Raw genomic sequence first — 19,922 nt, 5'->3', positions numbered from 1 at the left:
GTAGCTTGCTGGATCTTCCTTCCCCAACCGGGGATGGAACCCGTGCCCTAGGCAGTGAAAGTGTGGAGTCCTAACCACTGAACCGCCAAGGGAAGTCCCAGTTATCTTTTTTTTTTTTTTTTTTTTTTTTTTGGTGTACGCGGGCCTCTCACCATTGTGGCCTCTCCCGTTGCGGAGCACAGGCTCCGGACGTGCAGGCTCAGCGGCCATGGCTCACGGGCCCAGCCGCTCCGCGGCATGTGGGATCTTCCCGGACCGGGGCACGAACCTGTGTCCCCTGCATCGGCAAGCGGACTCTCAACCACTGCGCCACCAGGGAAGCCCCCAGTTATCTTTTTAAATGTTATTGTTGTAAGTAGTAAAACTAATAAAGACATTCCTATTTTAATAAAAACAAAAAACAGGATTTGTTTTGCTACACACATGTATCTGGCTTTCTTGATAGGGTCTCTGAGGCACACTTGTAGAGATTTTGTCTCCCTGGAATCTAGGGGAGAGAGAGAGAGAGAGAGAGAGGAAAGGAGAGCCAGGGGAGTAGTGCTGTGGGGAGGATTCAACTCAGTTTGTTCAATTCATCAAAATATTAAGCACCTCTTATTATGTGCCTGAATTTGTTCCAGAATTTTAGGGTATATCAGTGAACAAAAAAGATAAAGATCACGCCTCCAGGAAGCTTACTTTCTTCTTTTTAAAATGTCATCATTTATTTATTGACAGGAAGCTTACTTTCTAATGTGTATGTAGCTATAAACATACTATGTCAATTTAATAGTAATACACTATATACTATAAGGCATGATTGCTATGGGAAAAAAGGCAGGTCAGGAATTTGGTGTGACGCAATTTTAAAGAGTGGTAGGGCAGCCTCACTGAGAAGGCGATATTTGAGAAATGAGGTGAGGGAATCTTTCATGGGGATGTCTTGGGAAGGGGGTCTCCAGGCAGAAGACACAGCCAGTGCAAAGGCCCTGGGGCAGGAATGTGCCTCAGAGGAGAGGTTTAGGTTCATTGTTGGAACTTGTCTTTTACTCTAGACTTTGTCTTTTACTCTGAGGAAAAATGAGTTAAAATATATGTTCTAACCCAGTTTTCTGGCTTTTCTTCTTAGTGTTTTGTTTGGAGTGTGTGTGTGTGTGTGTGTGTGTGTGAGAGAGAGAGAAAGTCTGGCAAAAGCAGGCACCTGGGCGTGGGCAAAGGCCCCCTGAGCTCCTAACTGCCCTTGCATCTTCCTCTCATTACCCTACTTCCCAGGCTGGGGTGTGGCTCATTCCACCCCCTCAGTTGTTTTTATGACACACTCTGAGCCCTGAGAACTCAGCTCTTCAATCACAGAGCAAATTAGAGGTGAGAGGGACCCCTGCCCACTGCCCCCGCCCCCAGGGGTACTGGCTCCCAGCCAATCAACATCAAAGCCTCCCAGGGGGACAGGGAGAGTCAGGGGCTGGGACCCTGAGAGACAGGGACTGAGAATGGGGAGCAGGCAGGGGGCTCAACAGAGGGCATATCCACCTGGGGTGCACTGAGATCTCACACCGACCCCTTGGTCCACTACACACACACACGCTCGCCTGACACAATGGCCGGGTGGGGCTGAGGAACTGGCTTCCTCTGCGGAGATCTCAATCTGGGCCCTCAGTTCCCGCCCCAGAAACACAGGAACAGACCATCAGAGACCCGGCCCCGCGTTCCTTGTTCCAAGGGGCAGGCAGGACGGGCTGAAAATAGAAACCGCTTCCAAAAAGATAAAGGTAAATTTAGGGAGGGGGAAACCGGGGTGGGCGGTGGGGTCCCTTGGTGTGAGATAATGGGCTGACTCACCCCCCGGGGACAGGTTGGATGCGAAAGGGACAGGCTGTCATGCGAGGTGTGGAAGAGATGGTCAGACACGCCGTCGAGGGACACACACCCCATCCCTCAGCGATCCAGAGGTGTCTGGAGCCCACGCCCTCCCGCCAGCCCAGCCAGTGCCATTGCCACCCTGTCCTCACCCCCACCCCTGTCCACCCCCGGCCGCTGTCCACACAGCCATGCGGACCCAGGACAGGACGTGCACATACAACGTGCACAAACAGACCACTCTCCACGGCTGAGTTTCATCCTTTCCCCAGACTCTGTTATCCTCTGAAACCCGGCATTCGGGGTCCCTCACATCTTCCAGAGCCCCAGTGTGCGCATGTGGAGTGTGGTGTGGTTTGGGGGGGGGTGTCCGGTTGGGAGGAGGATCCGATTCCTGTTTCCTGCCCCTACTCACTCGGCCCCGGGAGGTGACCGAGAGTGGAGAGGCCTCGAGGGTGAGTGCTTGGGCCGAGTACCTGGATCCCTGCGAGAGGCCTGAGTGGGGGGCGGGGGAAGGAAGTTAGGGCAGGTACCTGAGGGGGGCAGGGATCTCTGAGGGGGGGCTGGGGAGGAGCTGGCCAGCTGGCGAGGCTACTGCCCGGGGTCACCTAAGGAGCTTCCTGCCAGAACACAGAGGCCATTGAGCTGCAAGACTCCCAGCCTACAGCTCCCAGCCCCACCCTGCATCATTTCTCAAAAACCAATCTGGGGCCTGGAGGGATCTGACTCTCCTGCTGACTCCACAGGGGAGTTTGGGGGCGCCAGGTCTCCCAGCCCGGACCTTGTTGCCGTCTCAGGATTACAGCGCCTTCCTGGCGGGAGGAAGTGAGCCCAGGCCCCAGCGTCTTGGCACCATTGGTCCTCACCTTAGTCTGGCCTCCTGACCACCCTCTAGGCATCCTGGCGGGACCCAGGCTTCCACCGGGGCATCTCTCCGGGACCAGGTGGGGGGCTGGGAGACAGGCAGGGGTGAGGATGGGGCAGGAGAGACCATGCGGGGGCCTCCTGGTCTCTTGGGGTCAGAGGCTCCAGGAACCTTCATGGCAGGAAAAGGAGACTAAAAATAATCCGGAAAGGGAGAGTCCAGAGAGAGGAACTGGGAAATGGGGGCGGAGGGCCCGTTGGAGCAGGGAAATAGTGATGCATCCCTCACGGCCCAGGCACGGGCGGGCGCGCAGGCAGACACACACCGCACATACGCCCCACACGACAGCACGGAACACACACACCCTTGCAGCCCCATCTCACACAACACGCTAGACACACTGTGTACTCCACGCTCCCACTGCATACTCGCGTGTAACAGATACACTCTGAAACACAGCATCCAACACCCCGTTCGTGTAGCACTAGAAACACACCATGTCCACTCACGCTTAAACCACACACACAAACCTCCACAGCACACACTACAGACACAAAACACAATAAATGAGGTAGACACATAGCGGCTCTACCGGCACACCCCACTGCCCTTACTGATCCAGTTCTCTTGCACCCCTCCCCCAGCCTGGGTCTCTACCCAGGTGCCCCAACTCTGGCCTCACTGTCTCCTCTGGCCTGACTGGGGCAGCAGAGGCTGAAAGACAGAGCGCAATGGAGGCTGGGGGTGCCAGGGAGGGTTCAGAGTCCTCAGGGAATGGAATAAGGAGGGGTGAGAGGTAAAGGGAGCAGACAGTGGAGATGGGAAGAGAGGAAGTGTACCCGCCTTCACTCCTGACTCTGAAATCTCGGCTCATTTACTCGCAAACATTTCTGCTCGCAGGCCTCGGTCTACTCGTGGGCACTAAGGGTCTCTCTTTCTGCCCCCTTCCTCAGGGGATGACTCCAGCAGCGTACCCCACTCCTTGGAAGAGCTCGGAGGAAGATGTCAGCTCAGTCTCTTCCTGCAGCAACACCCCCTACCCAGAAGCCCCCTCGGATCATCCGGCCCCGCCCCCCTTCTCGCCCCCGGGCTGCCCAGTCCCCGGGGGCCCACCACAACGGCTCCTCTCCACAAGAACCTCCCCTCACTGCCAACGAGGCACCAACACTGATGTGCACCCCCATCTTCTGGGAGCCCCCAGCCTCGTCCCTCAAGCCCCCAGCCCTTCTGCCCCCGTCAGCTTCTAAAGCCAGCCTCGACTCCCAGACTTCCCCAGACTCGCCTTCCGGCACCCCCAGCCCAGTGTCCCGGCGCTCCATCTCCCCAGAACCCGCTCCCCGGTCTCCAGTGCCCCCACCCAAACCCTCCGGGTCACCCCGAACGGCTCTGCCCCTGCTCCACTCGACCCGGGCCCCTGGCCAGGATGGCTCTGCCTCGGCCGCAGGCACCGTGCGGAGACTGGCTGGCAGGTTCGAATGGGGGGTTGAAGGCAAGGTCCAGGCTCCAGATGCCCTGGAGCCGGGTTCTCCCGGGGGACCGGATGTGAATGGAGAGAGAGAGACCGCGCAGGGCATCCTCGCTGGGAGTGGGTCCCAGGAGAACGGCACTCCAGGTAAGCCCGGGCTGGCTCGATCCAGCTCCTCTTCTTTGTTTTCAGGGCTTTAAGATTGGGTACTTGAAGGGGCTACTTTTTAAAAACTGGATTCCATGTTTGGAAAATCTGGTTTTCAGATCTCGGGGGGTTTGAAGAGAGTCAGGGTAGAGGGGATAGATGCCTAGGGCTGACCTCCATGTTCCTGCTGCTGTGCAGGTTAAGGGGAGGGAGGAGGCCTGGGGAGGGTGGGTGTCCTAAGGACGCCCCTGTCTCCCACAGATGCTGCGCTGGCCTGCCCTGCCTGCTGCCCTTGTGTCTGCCACGTAGCCCGGCCCGGCCTGGAGCTCCGATGGGTGCCGCTGGGGGGCTATGAGGACGGCCCCAGGGTGCCCTGCCGGGCCTCCCCACTGCGGACCTCCCGCTCCCGCCCCAGCCCTCCAAGCCTCGGCCAGCCCCCAGTCGTCCTCACGTCCTACCGCTCCACTGCCGAGCGCAAACTCCTGCCACCCCTCAAGCCCCCCAAACCAACCCGGGTCAGACAGGACGTCACCAGCTCTGGGGACGCCCCACAGCCAGATCTCGATCTGCCCTCCGAAGATGGAATCCAGACAGGTACAGGGCCCCCAGGGAGTGGACCTCTGGGCTGGGAAGGAGCCTCTGGGCTCCACCGGGTGGAGGTGGAGCGTTCTGAACACAAACTCACTACAACCCCCAGCAGGCCCTGGGCTTCTTGTTCCTCCACCAGCTGCTGCTCTGGGACTGACCGGAGTTGTAGTTTTTACAGTAACGGTCTCTGCTGGGCGGGAGTCAGGAGTCCTGGGCTGGGGATCCTGGAGGCTTTCTCTCTTCTCTCTGGTTCTCTCTCTAGGGGACAGTCCCGATGGCGTCCCTCAGAACGATCCTCCAGCCACTACGGAGGGCAGGTACCAAACACTCCCACCCTTATTCCTAACTGAGAGCAGACTAACCTTCGGGTCCACCTGAATCCCACCCCCACAAGTGTGGAGTGAAGAAGGCCTAGGCCTCTAGGGACAAGCAGTGCCGGTTTCTAATCCCAGCTCTGTCCCTTATCAGCTGTGTGACCTTATACAAGTCACTTAACCTTTCTGGGTCTCAGCCTCCTCACCTGTGAAATGGGGGTAAACATACCAAATACTTCATAAAGTTGTTGGGGTCTGATATCGGTGACGAGCCAGGGCCATAATAAACCATTTTAGTTCCCCCACTTTGAGCTTCTGTCGAAATTATTGCCTGCGAATCCATGTATCAACCAGGAACATCTCTCCTGTGTTATCTGGGCCTGTTAATCATTTCACCACCATTATCAGAGTTAATCTGAGGCCATCCATGTATTCAACCAACATTTACTGGAGTTGATTCTCCCGGGCTTCTACTTTGGGTGAAAGGGTGCATGGTGGTGCTGATGACCAGAACAGAGCGGGGAGGTTTAAGAGCTGGGTTTGCCCATGTTGAGTTGTACCGAGGCACCCATAGGACGTTCCAGACAATGGTCATTCCATGAGAGCCCTGGAGATGGAGGCTTGGAAGTCGCCGGTGCACAGTAGTTGAGACTGCAGGAATGGATGGGGCCCACTTAGTACAGGGCCTCACATACAACAGGCACATAAAACGATCCGGGCTTCGGTCACAGTCCCTGCACACAACCTACCCCCTTACACTGTCACGTGAGGAGCATTCCATCCTTTTCTCTTTCCACAGGGAGGCTGAGGAGCTGGAGGAGCTGAAGGGGCAGAACTGGGAGCTGCCCCTGCAGGACGGTGAGGGCCTCTGCACCTGGGGCGTCCCTGCTGAGACCGTCAAGCAGTGGGCAAGGGTTCCGGGGCACTGGACTTCGCTGATGTGCGACATCTGCTCTCCAGAACCCCTGTACCAGACCTATCGAGCAGCCGTGCTGTCAGAGGAGCTGTGGGGGGTCAGTGAGGATGGGGGACCCTCTTCAGCAAATCCTGGGGAAGCTCCCCCCTTCGCCCGGCCCCCCGGACCTCGCAACACGCTGTGGCAGGAGCTTCCGGCTGTGCGAGCCAGCGGCCTCCTGGACACCCTCAGCCCCCAGGAGAGGCGCATGCAGGAGGTGGATGCACCTGGGGTCGGGCGCGGCGGGGGTGGGGTGGGGTGGGGTGGGGGGGAGGAGCCTGGGACCCGGCGCCTGGGCTGCCTGGGATCTGGGCTTTCCACTAAGGCCCTGCTGTTCCTCCTCAGAGCCTGTTCGAGGTGGTGACATCCGAGGCCTCGTACCTGCGCTCCCTGCGGCTGCTGACCGACACCTTTGTGCTGAGCCAGGCGCTCCGGGACACGCTCACCCCCCGCGATCACCACACCCTCTTCTCCAACGTGCAGCGCGTCCAGGGAGTCAGTGAGCGGTCAGTGGGGCCAACACCTCTCCGCAAGCGGGCCTCGGGAGGAAGCACTCCTCAGCGCTCTCCTGTCCCCGGGCCTCCCCTCCAGGGCCCACTGAGTGCCCAGCTCTTCCCTCGAGAAGCCGGGACACCTGGCTCTCTGCCCCCCTCCATTACTTGTCGCCCACTCCCCCAGGTTTCTAGGGAAGTTACTGTCCCGTGTGCGCTCTTCCCCCCACATCAGCGACCTGTGCGACGTGGTGCACGCCCACGCCGTGGGGCCTTTCTCCGTGTACGTGGATTACGTGCGGAACCAGCAGTATCAGGAGGAGACGTACAGCCGCCTGATGTGAGCGTCCCAGGGGCGGGGCCCCGTCACCAGTGCTGGCGGGAGATGGGGAGCAGGGTCGGGGTCCAGGCCAGGGCAAGTTGCGGGGCGATCGGGGCCTCGAGGCAGATGCCAGCCTGCGCCTGCTTCTACAGGGACACGAACGTGCGCTTCTCTGCGGAGCTGCGGCGGCTGCAGAGCCTCCCCAAGTGCCAGCGGCTCCCGCTGCCGTCCTTCCTGCTGCTGCCCTTTCAACGCATCACGCGGCTCCGCATGCTGCTGCAGGTACCCGTCCTGGCTTGGGCCCTTTTCGGCCCCACCAACCCCGTTGGAGAGCTCTCCCCAGGGGCCTCCTGCCCCACCATCACCATTTCCCACCCCACCACAAACACAAGAATCCCCTAAGTCAGGACTCCTAATCGGGGCCTCTCCAACCAGGACCCACCAAACCCTACCTGGAGCTACCCAAACGTTTCAAGGAGCCGTCTGCGTGCAGGAAAAGAGCCTCTGGCTAGAGACCTGAATTCTAGATTTAGCTCTGCCACTAACTGGCTGAGCGACCTTGGGCAAGTCCCTTTCTCCCTCCAGGTCTCAGGGGGAATGTGATGAGTGGTCTTTGAGGTCCTCTCAGTCCTGTCTTTGACCGTATGCCTTCCCAGTGGGGTGATATCACCCTCAAGGAGGCAAAAACTCGTTCTTTGGGGGGCGAAAAAATCTTAAATATTCCAATGGTTTGTGGTACTCCAAAGGGCCAGGGTGTATAAATAGATATACAGTATATTTGTGGTATTAAAATTTGATGGGGGCGGGGGGAACGATTAGGGAAAAAATGTCTAAAAAGATTCCTTAGTGGGTTGATACTGAAAAAAGGGGTGAGAAACACTCTTCTGTTGCAGAATAGAAACTTCTCCCTGAATTAGGTCGCCTGATGTGGGGATCTCAATATGAAGAGTCCCCAACTAGATCCTCAGTGCCCTTGCCTTATTCAGCTTTATATATCCCCAGTGCAGACAACAACAACATAATAATGATGATGGTATTAATCATAGTAGCTAAACAACTGTTGGGTGTCTGTTCTAGACATGGTTCTAAGTGCAATACGCTCGTTTAACCTTACCAACGACTATGTGAGGGTAGGAACTATTATTGACCCCACTTTATAGATGAGGAAACTGAGGCTCAGAGAGGTTAAATAACTTGCCACAGGTCACACAGATAATAATTGATGGAGACAAACTTTAAATCCAGGCACTCTTAACCCCACGCTATATTGTTTGTACTAATAGCTGTGGTTAATAATTATTAAAATAATAGCAGCCCTCTTTTCAGCATTTACTATGTCCCAAAGGCTATGCTACGTACTTTACGTGTATTTGCTTGCAGAATCCTCACAACAATGCTAATGGTATGGAAGGTGGGAGTTATCCCCATTTTACAGATGGGGTAACTGAGACTCAGAGAGGTAACCTGACTTGCTCAGGGTTATGCAGACAGCGAGTGGTGAGGTTGGTCCCCCAGCCCTGTGAACCCCCAAATGCCAAGCCAGGCAGGGTCCTCTGAGCTGCAGCCCCTCTGAATCCCGGAGCCACAGAGCAGGGGCCCAATTACCCTTCTTCCTCATCCCCAGAATATCCTGCGCCAGACAGAGGAGGGGTCCAACCGCCAGGAGAATGCCCAGAAGGCTCTGGGTGCTGTCAGCAAGGTTGGAGGGGGATGCTGGGGCTGGAGGAGGTGAGGAGGCGGTAGGGAGGGATGGAAGGGGTGGAAGGGAGTGGGGGTGGGTGACTTGGCTCCCCTTACCCAGATCATTGAGCGGTGCAGCGCCGAGGTGGGGCGCATGAAGCAGACAGAGGAGCTGATCCGGCTCACGCAGAGGCTGCGCTTCCACAAAGTCAAGGTCAGATCCTGCCCGGGCTCCCTGCTTCCCTTTCCCCGCGGTGCTGGTGCTGCAGGGAAGTCAGAACCTCCTCCCTGCTTCCTCACAGGCCCTGCCCCTGGTCTCCTGGTCCAGGCGCCTGGAGCTGCAGGGGGAGCTGACTGAGTTAGGATGCAGAAGGGGGGGTGTGCTCTTCGCCTCCCGCCCCCGCTTCACCCCCCTCTGCCTGCTGCTCTTCAGTGACTTGCTGCTCATCACTCAGCCCAAGAGGTGGGTCTCAGGGAGAGAGGCAGCCCAGGCAGGATTCCAGCTGGACCCCTGCTCTCCCTCTGAACTTCCTCTTCCCTGGGCAGTGGGCAGCGGCTACAGGTTCTGGACTATGCCCATCGCTCCCTGGTCCAGGCCCAGCAGGTCCCGGACCCATCTGGACCACCTACGTTCCGCCTCTCCCTTCTCAGCAACCACCAGGGCCGTCCCACCCACCGGCTACTCCAAGCTTCATCCCTGTGAGTTGTGTCTCTTTCAGAAAACACCCTGGGGACCCTCACTTGACCTCTCCGAGTCCACCACCCTCCTCCCTAATCTCTCTCCTCCGAAGCCCGTGCCTAACTAACCCCCAGGAGGATCTCCGGGGCCAACTGTGACCCTTCCCTCTATTCCCACCAGATCAGACATGCAGCGCTGGCTGGGAGCCTTCCCTACCCCAGGCCCCCTTCCCTGCTCCCCGGGCACCATCTATGAGGACTGTGGTGAGTGTTCCCTAGAGGGGAGGAGGGAAGGAAAAGTGAGTCTTCAGGGGAAAATGGGGAGAAGCTAAAAAGAGTCTGGATCCCACTGTAATGTCACCCACCCCGACCAGACTGTTCCCAGGAACTCTGTTCAGAGACTTCCACACCTGCCAAGAATGAGGGACGGAATCTGGAGTCCAGGGCTCCCCACAAGCACCTATACAAGAGCCCCGAAGGTGAGAGATTCTTTTACTTATTCATTCAATAAATATTTATTAAGCACCTAGAGATGCCACTTGCTGTTCTCGGCACCAGTAACCAAACACGCAGATATTCCTGCCCTGCTGGACTATACATTCTAGTGGAGGAGAAACAATAAAGAAGAAACAAGATAAATAAGGAACATACATACAATGGAATATTACTCAGCCATAAAAACAAACGAAATTGAGTTGTTTGTAGTGAGGTGGATGGACCTAGAGTCTGTCATACAGAGTGAAGTAAGTCAGAAAGAGAAAAACAAATACCATATGCTAACGCATATATATGGAATGTAAAAAAAAAAAAAGGTTCTGAGGAACTTAAGGGCAGGACAGGAATAAAGACAGAGACATAGATAATGGACTTGAGGACAAGGGGAGGGGGAAGGGGAAGCCGGGATGAAGTGAGAGAGTAGCATTGACATATATACACTACCAAATGTAAAATAGCTAGCTAGTGGGAAGCAGTTGCATAGCACAGGGAGATCAGCTTGGTGCTTTGTGACCCCCTAGAGGGGTGGGATAGGGAGGGTGGGAGACACAAGAGGGAGGGGATATGGGGATATATGAATACATAGAGCTGATTCACTTTGTTGTACAGCAGAAACTAACACAACATGGTAAAGCAATTATACTCCAATAAAGATGTTAAAAAAAAAAGTAAGTAAATTATACTGTCTGAAGGTGGTAAGTGCTGTGGGAAAACGAAAGTGGAGCAGAGTCAAGGGGGGTCAGGAGTCCCGGGGTTGGGTAGGCTTACATGTCTAAGTAGGGAGGTCGAGGGGGACCTTGTTGAGGAGGCGCCGTGTGAGCAGTGACTTGGTGGAGGTGAGGAATTTAGGCACGTGGTGTCTGGGGGAAGAGTGTCCCAGAGGGAGGCAGGAGTCAGGCCGGTGTGTTTGAGGAGCAGTAAGGAAGCCAGTGTGGCTAGAGGGAGTGAGGAAAACGGGGAGAAGCAGATGACATCATAGGGGTAACGGGGACCAGATCACGTGGGTCCTCGTAGGTTCCTGTAAGGAGTCTGGCTCTCACTCTGCGTGAGATGAGCAGTCAACGCAGGGCTTGACAGAGGAGGGAGCCCGATCCTCTTTTCTTTTTTTTCTTTAACTTTTTATTGGAGTATAGCCTATTAACAATGTTGTGATAGTTCCAGGTGCACAGCAAAGCAAATCAGCCATACATATCCATGTATCCATTCTCCCCCAAACTCCCCTCCCATCCAGCCTGCCACATAACACTGAGCAGAAGGACCCCGACCCTCTTTGATGTTGATGTTTCCTCCACTTCTAATGGCCTTTTTACCAATTCTCCAAGGCTTCTCCACTAATCCCCGCACCCGCCATGACCTTCAGGCATTAGACCCCACTGGGCCTCCTCTCCGTCCTGACCTGCCCCCTGCCCCGGTCCCACTTAGGCCCTTGTCTCTCTTTCCCCAGGCTGGCTGAAGGGGCTTCCTGGGGCCTTCCCTGCCCAGTTGGTGTGTGAAGTCACGGGGGAACACGAAAGGAGGAAGCACCTTCGTCAGCACCAGAGGCTCCTGGAGGCTGTTGGGTCCTCTTCAGGCTCCCCCAGTGCCCCCCAGCCCTAATGCAGGCCGGGGGGACGGGGTGGCGGCACAAGTTGGGACAGCTGGCAGCCTGGCACAGAGGAGACAAAGCCCATCCGTCCGTTGGATTTGCTGTCAGTGGAAACGCTACCTCAGTGGCAACCAATAGGGACCGAGCTTCCGGACTGGGCAGCCAATGAAAACAGGGCCGTCTGAGCCCACGCATGAGGGAGAATGAAGATGGCTTGAGTGGATTGCCAGTGGAGACAGAGGCTCAGTGCAGAGCGGCCAGTGGGCACTGAGCTGGCTGAGCCTCTGGCCAATGAGTATCCCTGCTATGCTCACAGCCAAGAAAGAGGAAGCTAGGTCAGTGCAGCTAAAAGAGGGCTGCACTGGAGATAAAGTCCTAGGATAAAATAGCCAACAGCAGGGACACATCCAGCCAAAGAAGATGGCGATCTGGGCCCAAGACACCAGTAGGAACCCTGCTTGGTGCTATAGCAACGACCGTCTTGCCTTTTGAGTCTGGGAAGTATTAGATTCCATTCCTGGGGTGCCTCCTGTGTCCTCTTAAGCCACTTCCTCTCTTCTAGAAGAATCCAGAGTGTGTGTCTCAGAGAATCTGTGTGTGTGTGCACGTCTGTATACTTATCAAGGAAGGTGATTCTGCTGAACATGTTGTGTGTGTGGTCTTGCCCCCTTCCCAGATGATTGAATCTTCGATTTCTCCCCTCATTCCCCATTTTTCCTATTAGTCTCCTCAGGAAAGACACTAGGTCTGAGCTCCAGAGGAGAATGTGCTGGGTGTGGTTGGCAGCCAGAGGCCAGAGCTGGGGATGAGAGGCCTGGGTTCGGCCTCTGTAATCCCTACCTGAGGATCCTCCAACCTGAACTATACCAGCCATTCAGCCTCGGCCTCGGGCTTCAGACTGGCTCTGGGTCCCAGGGTTGAGTGAAGAAACAGGAGCCGTGGATCTCGGGCCAGCTGAGCCTCTAGGGCTTTCTTGCCTTCATCCTGGTCCTTGCACAGAAACACTGGGCTAAGCAGTGGGGAGAGAACAGAGAACCAGCATTACTGCCTAATCCCACCCAGAGCATCTGCTTCCAGATGAGAGACTGCCCCCGCACAATGCCAGAAGGAGGTGAGGAATGGAGACAGAGCGGAGCAGACAGTTGCTGGCAAGTGGGGGCCTGGGCCTGGCACAAGGTCATCCCTGAGCTAAGCCGTCACACCTTCCCTTCAGCTCATGCATGGCAACTTGCCCAGGACAGAAACTGCCACGCCGACCACTGGAGATGCAAGGACTCTGGGAGACTGAGAGGGAGAAAGGCACTGGCATTTGGCATGTCCATGACTTTGGGGATTCACCTAGCACAGTGCCTGACATATGAGAAACCCTCAATAAATGGTGGAGCTGCATTGAGGCTCTCCTGGGAGCATGTGCTTAAAGGAGCAGTGGTTTCCAAAGTGACTTTATTAGGGGGAGGGGCTGGTTGAAAAGGGATCCTTTGAGAGCAGGGGTCAGCTCTGCTGGGAACTGGGGCTTGGAGACCAGGTGCAAGGTGTGTTGGCACACTCATAGCTCCTGAGGGATCTATGGCGGTGTGATGGGGGGAGGGTTGCAGATGCTGAAGCAGAGAGCTGCTGCGGGTTGGGGAAGAGGACTGGCAGAGCCAGATATGGATGGGGCTCTGGCAGGGGATGAAGATGCAGCAAGAAGGACACAAAGCGCAATCAGTCAGCAATAAAGATCCTTTACTGACCAGCCAAGCATCTCTGTGTCTAACTTATTTCAATTCTACTTATTTATTGAGTGCCTTCTATGTGCCAGGCACTCTTCTAGGATCTGGGGACACAGAGATGAAACAGACAAAGGCCTCGACCTCAAGGAGCCTACATTCTGGGGGAGCAGGTGGGGGGAAGTTACTAAGTAAACAAGTTAGTAAGTAAGAAAAGATCAGGTAGCAGTGAATGCTATGATGAAAATATAGCGAAGGCTATGATACAGAGTGCCGTGTGTGTGTGTGTATGTGTGTGTGTGTGTGTGTGTGTGTGTGTGGCTTTGGGGAAGACCCTGGAGGAGGTAACATGGAGCTGAGACAAGAAGGGAGCATCTGGGACGATCTGGGCAAATGGCACTCTAGGGGTGGTCTCAAGGGGATTGAAGTCCAGGAAGAGAAGGCAGCGGGCATGGGGAGGGAGCTGGCCTACAGGCTCCTTCCTTTCCTAGTGCGGGAGTCCCTCCACACAAACTCCCCTCTTCCCCTGACATAGAGAGACACACATCCAGAGGCAGACACAAAGCTGCACATGTGCCCCATATATGTTCCATCTCAACTCCTCACTCTCTCCCAGAGTCCTGCCACTTAAGGAAGCCTCCAGGCTCCAAGTCAGAGGTTCTAATATTGGGATGATGGGGAGATGGAAACCAGTTAAGAATTGTTTGGGGGAAGTAAAGACACAAAATATAACCACATGTTCCAAAGGGATGGAAAGACAGGGAGTGAAGGGGACTGTCATGTTTCTGTTATCTCAGAGGCCCCTTTCCATTTTGGGGGGACCTGAGTGTGTGTGTGTGGTCCTGGAGGGGTCTGCATTCTGCAAGCCTGTTGGAGAGGGTAGAGGGGCATGAAAGACGCAGATGTGAGGGAGCAAGGACCGCCAGTAGCATGGAGAAAGTGGATGGGAGAAGGAACGGGGCCCTGGTAAGAAAGACAGAGAAAATGGAATAATGGATGGTGGGGGCGGGGGAAGGTATGGGACGTCCCTGGCAGTCAGAGGTTAAGAGTCCGCGCTTCCACTGCAGGGAGCGTGGGTTTGATCCCTGTTGGGGAACCAAGATCCAGCACGCCTCGCAGCGTGGCAAAAAAAAAAAAAAAAAAAAAAGGGAGGGGGTACAGGTGGCAGTAAGTAACTTAGTATTAGTTCCCCTAAGCTCTCTCGCTCCCTTTCCTGAACACCCTCTGCCGGGCATCAACTTCTCTGTGTATACAGCCTCCTCCTGATGTCCATCATCCTCTCCCTCCTGTGTTGCTCCTCCCCTTTCTTGCCCCTCTGGCTGCCTTCTGCAATTTCCTTGCAGGTGTGGCATGAAGACCCATGGGAGGAGAAGTCTTTCTCAGTGCTGCCCTGTCTGGCATTCCAGGCACGGTGGTGTTACTAACATCCCAGGTGGTAGAGAGGTACACTGACTGGCTTGGGGCATCCTGGAGCTGCCATTGCCCCATTCCTTCATATTCTATCATTCTGGGGAGGTGGAAGAAACAAACATTTTCACAGGCTTAGGAAAGGCTCACGTGTGTCTCAGACCTGGCGGAGGTGACTGGGGAGACAGATTGGGGAAGCCGGGCTCTGGTTGCGAGGCTTTCTCTGAATCAGTACGTGCTCTCTGCACTCACAGCAGCCCTGCTCCTCATATCTGTGGCCTCCATATTTGGGGAGTCGATGATAATGCAGATAGGATAGGGCTCTGACCTCCCTTTGCACTGGCCCTTCTATGGGCTCTGGGTCAACATCCTCGTGGCCATTGTTGCAGGTGAGGCTGGTTGCAATCATGACCTCAAGCAACAGGTGTTTGAGAGGAGCCCGCTTCTCCCCACAGCCTGCTCATTAGCGTTCTCTCCTCTCCTTTTGGCCCCACCGACCCCTCCAGCCCACTTTCTGCGATCCATGCCACAGCCCTTCAACCTGGCTCTCTGTCCATCCCTGAAAGCTTTTCTCTCTCCCTCCTTCCTCGCAGGGCTCGCATCTCGTCAGCTACAGTGGTATCTGCTGGTTCCTGTCCTCCGTGTTAGACAGTCGCCCAGGCAGGCATAGCATCCCGGTGCAGGAGTACCTCTCCTCCGACAGCGTCTCCAGAGAACTCCCGGAGGCCGCCCCGTCCTGGCTCCCCAGTACGCCCTCTCCAGACTACCCGCTCTCCACCCTCCAGCGGCCCGAGAGCGCCCCAGGCCAGAACAAGGGAAGCAGAGGGGCAGAACTCCCCGAGGATTCACTGGGACCCAACCCGTACTCCCCTCACCCCGGGGCGTGGCCAGGACCCTGCATGGACCCGCCCCCTGGATTGGCCCCGCCTCCAGGCCGAGCTCCGCCTCTCCCCGTGAGGCTGAGCTCTCACTCTCCCTGCGGTGGACCCAGACCTACTGGTCGAGGAGAGCTTCCCGCACCCGGCCTTAGCAGGACATCTAGCCAGGCTCGGTCTCCTGCTTCCGCCCCCACGGAGGAATCCTCACGAAGTTGAGGCGCAAGCTCTTCGTTTGCAGTCAACCGCACGCCGACGCCCCCTCCCCGCGCTGACCCGCCGAACTCTTGCTGTCGCCCCGCCTTCCCAGGGCAGGCGTTTAGCAGATTATCAACTTCGGACCCTATTGGTCACCTAGGCGCTCAGCTGCCAAGCATCGGAGGCCGGGTTGGCATTTTCCGTCGGTCCCTGCACGCACCTCTGTCACTGGCAACCCAGCCTTGCCTTGATGCTTTTCCAGATTCACAAAGGGAGGCAACCTTGAGTTTAGCCGACTCTAGACCAAGAATGCATAGAGGCAGCCTGTCTGTGTCCTTCAGTTTATTGCCCAGGCCACAGAACTACCCTGAGCCCTGGTCCAGAGAGCTCAGAAGCATTTTCTCTTGGGGAGGAAACTGATTCATTTCTGAATACTTGTTTTCTTTTCATATTTGGGGTGAGAAGAAACAAAGTAGGCTGAGAAGAGGTAAGAATCAGAGAGAAGTGCTGACAGGTGTTGGGGAAATGTCAATTAAAACCAATAAACATTTCCTGAATCTCAGCTAAGTGCCCAAATCAAAAGGAGGATGGAAGGGAGAAAGAGGAAGACAAAGTGGGTGAGAGAGAGAGAGAGAAGAAACGTAGGAGGGAGGGCTTGTAATGCAGGGGTCAGATTCTGGCCTGCAAAGGCAAAGACGCCTTGGATTCAGGAGCAGGACCAGAGACTGATTTTCCATAATATTGCTGATTTTTTTCCAGGATGCTTTGAATATACCCAAAACTCTCGAGTGAGACTGTCCAGATTCAAATGCTGGCTCTACCACTTATTAGGTCTGTAACCTTAGCCGTGGTTCGATCCCTGGTGGGGGAAGATCCCACATGCCGTGGAGCAACTGAGCCCGTGCGCCACAACTACTGAGCCCGTGCGCCACAGCTACTGAAGCCTGCACGCCTAGAGCCTGTGCTCTGCAACAAGAGAAGCCACTGCAATGAGAAGCCCGTGCACCACAACGAAGAGTAGCCCCCGCTCGCCGCAACTAGAGAAAGCCTGTGTGCAACAACAAAGACCCAATGCGGCCAAAAATAAATAAATAAATAATAAATTAATTAAAAAAAGAAAAATTAGAAACTGGCCGTTTGTTTTCCAAAGTGTCTGTACCATTTTGCATTCCCACCAGCGATGTATGAGAGTTCTGGTTGGTATCCTGCTCTGTGTCTTGGCCAGTACTTGGTGTTGTCAGTTTTGTCGTTTTTGTTTTGCGTGCCGGTCCATTAGGTGTGTGGTGCTATCTCACTGTGGTTTTAATTTGTGTTTCCCTAATGACTGATGATGCTGAGTATCTTTTCATGTGCTTCTTGGCCATTCACATATCTTCTTTGGTGAAGTGTCTGTTCAAATATCTTGGCCTTTTAAAAACTGGGCGGGTTTATTTTCTTATTATTGTGTTTTAAGAGTTCTTTAAATATTCTAGATATAAGTCCTTTATCAGATATGCGATTTGAAAATATTTTCTCCCAGTCTGTGGCTTATATTTTCATTCTTCTACCTGCATTTTTCCAAGAGCAGAAATTCTTAATTTTGCAGTCATTTAAAAAAATATATATTTATTTATTTACTTATTTGTCTGTGCTGGGTCTTAGTTGCAGCATGTGGGATCTTCATTGTGGCACATGGAATCTTTAGTTGTGGCATGCGGGATCTAGGTCCCTGACCAGGGATCAAACCCAGGCCCCCTGCATTGGGAGCATGGAGTCTTAGACACAGGACCACCAAGGAAGTCCCTGCAGTCACTTCTTGCTTTGTTTTAAGCAGCCATTTTTTTCTTCCTACTTCTGTTTAGTTGGTATATAGAAGGCAATGGAATGTCCCACAGGGGCAGAACCAAGCAAGCAGGACACACACTGGCAAGTGGGTCTGCCCATCATTCTCCCATGTGCCCAAAGCCTCAAGGTCAAAGGGCATCCTGGGAGGAGAGTGGACCTAGCAACCCAGATCTCTTACAGTCTCATTCTTTACTCAGTGTGTTATCCTTGGGCTGGCAGCATGGGCACCACCTGGGAGCCTGTCCGAAGTGTGGCGTCTGCATTTTAATGAGATGCCCAGGCCAGGAGTACACACATTAGAGTTTGAGGAACACCAGCAACGACAGGCCCACATGAAGGAAGGATGCATATTTCATAGATGTGAAAGGGAGGGAACATTGCAGCCACTGAAATGAATTCTGGCCACTGAAATGTCCTAGCGATGCCATGGGTCTGGGAGCTCACCACAAAGGAGATTCATGCTGGTGTTTGTACCGGGATGAGCTGGCCTGGGGTAGGACTGTTTCTGAGTGTAATGCAGGTAGCAAAGCACGTCCACGTGGACAGTCAAGGAGTGACCAATAAGCCTGTGTTCTCGGGTCCATGTTCTAAGCCCAAGTCCATGTTCTCCAGGTCGGCTTTGCCCATGGGCACTGAGAGGCTATTGTCCCCTAAGGATGTCTAAGCACCTGCCCTTACGGATGGAACAGTGGGGCACCTTCCTTCTCAGAAAGCTCCCAGCCTTGCACTCCATTCTGGCTGCATCTCTGTACCTGTGTGAGCAAGTGATCATTATTTGCTGACTGCTCAGCTTCCTTTCTTTTGGGCAACGATCCCTCCCCAAATCCATGTGGTTCTGGTGGGCTGTCAGTCAAGGCATCCCGGCCAATCAGACTCTTGGGATTTGGAACCCTGCCCAGGAATAGACAAGGATGGAGGTTTGGGGGGAACAGGAGGGAAACAGCGGGAAGAGAGACCAGCTCATGCTAATGATACGTCCATGCTCCCCTGGTCTCTGTTTAGTTTTAGGCCTGGATGTTCTGCTTCCCCCCGAGTCTGTGTTTATTCAGTATCGTCTCAATACATTCCTTTTTTCTTAACTTCGTCTGGGTTCGCGCTTGCAACCAAAGAGCTCTCACTGATACAAAACCTTGCAAGATAATTGGCCAGGACTTCCCTGCGGTGCAGTGGTTAAGATTCTGCGCTTCCACTGCAGGGGGTACGGGTTCGATCCCTGGTAGGGAAAGATCACTCATGCTTCGCGGTGCAGCCAAAAAATAATTTAATTTAATTTAAGTTAAAAAAAAAGATAACTGGCTAGCACTGCTGCTAGCCCATAAGGGGTCTTTGTGCCTTTAGCCTTGTTGTTAAAAGGCAGCCCCTCTGGGCTTCCCTGGTGGCGCAGTGGTTGAGAGTCCACCTGCCGATGCAGCGGACACGGGTTCGTGCCCCTGTCCAGGAAGATCCCACATGCCGCGGAGCGGCTGGGCCCGTGAGCCATGGCCGCTGAGCCTGCGCGTCAGGAGCCTGTGCTCTGCAACGGGAGAGGCCACAACAGTGAGAGGCCCACGTACCACAAAAAAACAAAACAAAAAAAACACTTTAATAAAAGGCAGCCTTTCTGAATAGATGGAGGGGTAGTTGACTTGGCAGAGAACTGCACTTTTATGAGATACAGAACTAGGCGCCTCTTCCTCCAGGCCCCTGGAGCCCCCTTGGCGGGGCTCGGCTTGTTGAGCAGAATGCTGGCTGGAGTTCAGTTCTCACTCACCTCCTTTGCTGCGGGCTCTTGTGCAGTGCCCATCCTGCACAACCTTACGTGGAGACTCTGTTGTCAGGTCGCCCACATTTCCCTTCGGCTCTTTCTCTTCCTTCCACCTTCTAGTTTACCTCTTCTAGGCTTTTACTGTGGCAACATCAAGGTTGATAACAGCTATGTTTACTTTCATAGCCGTAGTTAAGTTTTCCGTGCTTTGTCCATCTGTTGATTCTAAAAACTGAAACTCGATGAAGAGTGTTTACCTTACATACTGTGACTGTATAAATATCTTTCATTGCAGAGCTAGTAATCACTAACATTATATTTCCTTTCTTGAGGAAATGCTGTTGGACTACTTTTAATTACCTTTTGAAAAACAATATTTGATACATTCACAGGGTTATATGAAATATATGTTAGTTATAAATGATTCGAATATAATGAATACCCGTGTACCTATCACCCAACTCAGGGACAAATTACTTATTGCCAATAACATGTTATGTACCAGTGTAACCCTCCCTGTCCCATTTCCCTGTAAACTGCTCCCTCAGTTTTGCATCAGAGTTATTCTAACCTGCAGCCAGGGAAGCTCGGGAATTTGCCCACCAATTCCCTATCTGTCATTAGTTCATAGGTCAGCCTCCACACCCGGGTGACCCTGACCATGGCTCATGGGATGGCACCTGTCCCTGGCAGGGCCAGAGAATGTTTGGGCTTGGGACGGAGAGACAGCCCGCGGCTCTGGCG

General features: G+C 54.4%; 1 protein-coding gene across 6 annotated transcripts; it reads left to right on the top strand.

The window, feature by feature from the left end:
* The first annotated feature begins 1,616 nt into the window (after positions 1-1,616).
* Positions 1,617-13,161, top strand: ARHGEF15 (Rho guanine nucleotide exchange factor 15). Of its 6 annotated transcripts, XM_073797245.1 has the most exons (18): positions 1,644-1,748; positions 1,832-1,928; positions 2,583-2,780; positions 3,655-4,313; positions 4,575-4,907; positions 5,164-5,218; positions 6,015-6,073; positions 6,176-6,387; positions 6,516-6,676; positions 6,849-7,001; positions 7,136-7,265; positions 8,608-8,682; positions 8,785-8,877; positions 8,966-9,126; positions 9,210-9,362; positions 9,523-9,605; positions 9,716-9,820; positions 11,281-13,161. In XM_073797245.1, exons 4-18 carry the CDS (start codon positions 3,704-3,706, stop codon positions 11,430-11,432), a joined length of 2,535 nt encoding a protein of 844 aa, XP_073653346.1. In that variant the 5' UTR covers positions 1,644-1,748; positions 1,832-1,928; positions 2,583-2,780; positions 3,655-3,703; the 3' UTR covers positions 11,433-13,161. The 6 variants fall into 6 exon arrangements, 5 of the variants coding, with proteins under 5 accessions (XP_033703011.1, XP_073653346.1, XP_073653345.1 ...); XM_073797244.1 differs by lacking the exon at positions 2,583-2,780; XM_033847120.2 differs by lacking the exons at positions 1,832-1,928; positions 2,583-2,780 and having other exon boundaries at positions 1,617-1,748.
* Positions 13,162-19,922: the final 6,761 nt, after the last annotated feature.

Source organism: Tursiops truncatus, chromosome 20, assembly GCF_011762595.2.
Source record: "Tursiops truncatus isolate mTurTru1 chromosome 20, mTurTru1.mat.Y, whole genome shotgun sequence".
Classification (NCBI taxonomy): Eukaryota; Metazoa; Chordata; class Mammalia; order Artiodactyla; family Delphinidae; genus Tursiops; species Tursiops truncatus.
This window is presented reverse-complemented; position numbering and strand designations above follow the sequence as displayed.

Bases quoted from the DNA above. Each gene is read 5' to 3' on its own strand.
- ARHGEF15 (XM_033847120.2), top strand. From the start codon at position 3,704: ATGTCAGCTCAGTCTCTTCCTGCAGCAACACCCCCTACCCAGAAGCCC. The intron at 8,683-8,784 runs GTTGGAGGGGGA...CCCCTTACCCAG, and splicing joins CTCTGGGTGCTGTCAGCAAG to ATCATTGAGCGGTGCAGCGC. The intron at 9,363-9,522 runs GTGAGTTGTGTC...TATTCCCACCAG, and splicing joins CTACTCCAAGCTTCATCCCT to ATCAGACATGCAGCGCTGGC.